The following is a 3,857-nucleotide window of genomic DNA, read 5'->3' as shown; positions in this document are numbered from 1 at the left end:
CCCTGATGGTCACCCACTGACAGGGGGTCGGGCTTCCTGCCCCCCCCATGCTGCAGCTACCAGCAAGGAGACGGGTGGCAGAGGAGCCTGCACCATGCCCACAGCAACTGCCTGCGCTCATTTGTGTGATGCTGGATGGGGAGGAGATGGGACAGGAGGAGGCCGGGGGACAGGAGGACACTCACCGATGAGAATGAGGATGCACACCAGCAGCGCGATGAGGGCACCGGGGCTCAGCGTAGCTGATACGACGTAGGCTGTGCTGTTGCAGGACTGGATGGCCCCATTGCTGTCACAGCCGCAGACACGGATGGTCAGAGTCCCTGTGCTGCTGAGGGCTGGGGGGCCGCTGTCCACCACCAAAATGGGAAGCAAGTACACATCCTGCTCCTGGCGATTGAAGCCCATTCTTTGCGTGTGCACCGCAGCCGTGTTGTCTGCAGGGAATAAGTAAACCCACAGCAAAGTCAGTCCCATAGCTCAGCCAGCAGGACTCCCTGTGAGCTCCTCCACACTCAAGATGAACACTCGGGGTGCTGGTGGGCTGCTACTGCTTGCACAGTGGTTGTTCATGCACCAACTCCAGCAACCACCCAAAGAGGGGACGCGGCCTCCCTCCTCTCCATCACAGGGGAGCAGGGAGCGAGCTCGTGGCTCCCCTGCACCGCAGCCCCTCAGCAACCCGAGTGCCTGGAGGTAGCCAGCTCCGCCCCAGCACGCACCCCTTTGCTGGGCACCCTGGGGCCAGCCCAGTGTTTCACCTGCCAGCGCGCCCAGGGCACAGCAAACCCAACACAGGAGCAACAGCACGCGGGTGTCTGAGCTGTGCTGACAAACACCACAGTCAGAGCAGAGAGAGGGGGAAAAAACCTTCCTCTGAGAAAAAAAACTCTTCCTCTGAGACTGGCACAGAGCAGGAATCAGGATTAAAACATCTGTTGCTCACATGGAGATCCCCTCCTGACTCGACGTGGCCTGCTCAGTCCAGAGCAGATGGGGGTCTGTAGATGGCACTGAACCTGCAAGGGCAGTTACTGCTTCCAAACCTGAGAGCTGTGGGTGAAGGGCCCTGCCTCAGCCAGACAGCCAAATAACCCTAGGATCCCTTGTAACTTCTGAAGGAGCAGGCAGAGCTCCTTGAAGTCTCCCAGCTGAGCCAGCCATCCTCCTCTCCGTCTGCTCAAACCCTGCTGTTTCAGGGGCTCAGCCGGCACAGCATAACCCATTACGATTCCATTAACATGGCCACTTCATGGGCCCCTCCAGGACCCCAGCGCCAAAGATGAACCCCAGCAGCAGCTGCGCACAGGCGACCTGGAGCAGGGAGGGTTGGAACAGGGACTGAAAATCAGCTCGGCTCCCTGCTCATATGTGTGCTACTCACTGCCAGCCAGCAGCAGAGCAGGCAGGAAGGGATTCAATAGTAGCTGAACAATTGTGGCCAGATGTCAGAAGTCGCTGCCGACTGTCTGCAGTCTTTATCTAACAAAATGTAGATTGGCCTGCTCACAGCAAGGTGCTGCTGTCTACAGACTCTCTCCTCATTGCACCTGATTTATGCTGGACCGGACCCTTTCTGTATCAATCAGCTGTTCGATCGGAAAAGACATCTATTCTAATTCTGGCTCTTGGGCTGCCTGCCACCATGGAAATTGCCATATGGATTGGGTGCTGCATGGGAGCACATGGGGCACGGTGGGGACAGGAGGCGAGCCAGGAGCAGAGCAGAGGGGCAAGCACACACCAAGCCATGGGACAGGGAAGATCCACCAGCCAGATGGGAAGCGGGGCAGATCCTGGAGACGCCACACAGCAGCCAGGGCAGAGCAGAGCAGAGAGCCCATCTGCCCGCCGGGTGCTCAGGGCAACACAGTTTGGGCAGAGTCTGCCAGGATCCCAGTGCTCAGCCCTTGTCCAGCTCTGCCAGTACAAACGGCAGAGGCACAGATGACCTGCCCACAGGACCGCTGCAACCAACCCCAGCAAAGGCCAAATGAGGGCAAGGCTGGTCTCTGCTTCACAGCAGTCTGGAAGAGGAGGAGCTGGGGCAATCCGCACCCCCCATGCTGACATGCAGGTGCAGACACGAAGCCCACCCAGCGTGTGCTGGAGCCGAGCATGCTAGGTGCAGCAAGAGCAAGGAAGATGGGCTGTCTGTGCCCAGAGGGGAGGCAGCAGTGCACAGGCTTGTGCCCAGAACAGCACTCAGCTGTCATGGTGCTAAATACCAGATTGCTGCTTCCTATCATCAGGTTTCTGGACTCAGCCCACCACATTTTTTTGTGTTGCCAGAATACGGCCATGTTGCTGGGGAGAGCAGAGCTTTTGGCACCCTAGCTGGGGAGAGCTGGGATTCCAGCATAAAGGAGACAGGGAGAAAGTAATCTCTTCCAGTTCACCTGAGAGCACAGGTCTGCCTTGAAGAGTTCAATGAGGAAAGGGCAAGGACACCAGAGAGAAGACCACACCAGCCAACATTTGGAGGCTGCACTGAATGCCACAAAGGCAATATTCAAAACCAGATCTTATTCATGCACACAGAACTGTGCTGCAGGTCACTAGAAAAACTTCCTTTGGATGTAGCATCTTTTATCCACTAAGGGAATTTTCCAGGCAACCTCACTCATCCTTGCTCACAGCAGCAGACTTCAGGCAGGCAACATCCTCAAGAGCACAGAGCAGAAGACAGCAATAAGGTAAATGCTTGTATGAGTCGATCTGGGACAGTTTGCCTCAGAAGGGAGATACTGCCTGCAATGTCAGCACTCTGCCTGCAAGGCTGCAGCGCCTAGCACCAACCCATGCTTCCCGAGTCAGACATGATCCAAGTGCTGCAACGTCCTCAGCCCATGGAGGGGATTGCCCACAGCAGAGAGCACGATCTTTCTGCACCACATGCTCTGCCTGGCTTCTCTGTACGCAAGGCAGGGCCCAACAACCCTCTGCCTGGGCAGCCACCTGGTCCTGCAGGACATCTGCCACTGTGGCTGAGACTCCTGGCACAGCACGTGGCCCCAGCACAGAGGCAGCTCGGCAGAGCTGTCAGGAGGAGCAGGGGAGAACCAGCCCCCAAGGTGGCAGGGAGGCTGAAGCAAGTGCGGCAGCCTGCCAGCAGCAGAGTCTGCTGAGAAGCTGGCTATTGCCTACCAAGGATGAGCTAGGGAAAAAAACTATTGTTAAGTTAATCTTTTGTACAACGGTAACGATCTCATTTGGTGCTGCTCCTTCAGCTTGCTGCAGCATAGCAGGGAGATATAAATAACGTCAATGGCACCATCTCAGCAAGAGGCCAGGACTAACTCCTAGCTAGCCCAGCTAAACATAAGCCTTGGGCATCTGGATCCAGTGGAGATGAAGCCACAGGAAAAATGGGACAGACCCACTTGCTGTGAGCGAGCAAGGCTGTGGCCCTCAACCCAGGAAGGTTGCCTTCACTGGCATCATCACACCAGTCAAGTAACCAGCCTGAGCTCATGGTCGGATCCTGGCCCGGAGGATCCCCGTGCACACAGCCCTGCACCTCCACATGCTGCTCAGCCTGCCTCTGGCCCAGGTCTGATGAAACGCTGTGCTTGGGAGCTCTCTCAGCCGCCCAGGCGAGCACCCCTTTAGCACTGTGTAAATGCAGGTGTAGCACCAACTCCTCACCTCTCTGGAAATGCAGCAGAAGGCTGGTGACTTCCCTTTTGTTTACAGCCAGCTCCTGTTAGGGAGGAGGACTTGCCACAAGGCACACTGTATTTTTAGAAACAGTTTCTAGAAATCAAGGGGAAATACATGTGCAAGTCGCAGAGAGGCAGCCACTAACCTCAGCTCAGACAGTGCATTGCACCACTGAGCCCCCTCACCTCCAAGTA

General features: G+C 56.6%; 1 protein-coding gene across 1 annotated transcript in view; it reads right to left on the bottom strand.

The window, feature by feature from the left end:
- The window catches only part of CDH22 (cadherin 22, type 2), a 60,332-nt gene that overhangs the window by 1,777 nt on the left and 54,698 nt on the right, over positions 1-3,857 (bottom strand). Inside the window, exon 10 of the mRNA XM_009329917.1 lies at positions 186-437. Coding sequence (XP_009328192.1) covers positions 186-437 — 252 coding nt within the window. The remainder of the gene's footprint in view (positions 1-185; positions 438-3,857) is intronic.

This window comes from Pygoscelis adeliae, unplaced genomic scaffold (assembly GCF_000699105.1).
Source record: "Pygoscelis adeliae isolate BGI_AS28 unplaced genomic scaffold, ASM69910v1 Scaffold448, whole genome shotgun sequence".
Taxonomy (NCBI): Eukaryota; Metazoa; Chordata; class Aves; order Sphenisciformes; family Spheniscidae; genus Pygoscelis; species Pygoscelis adeliae.
This window is presented reverse-complemented; position numbering and strand designations above follow the sequence as displayed.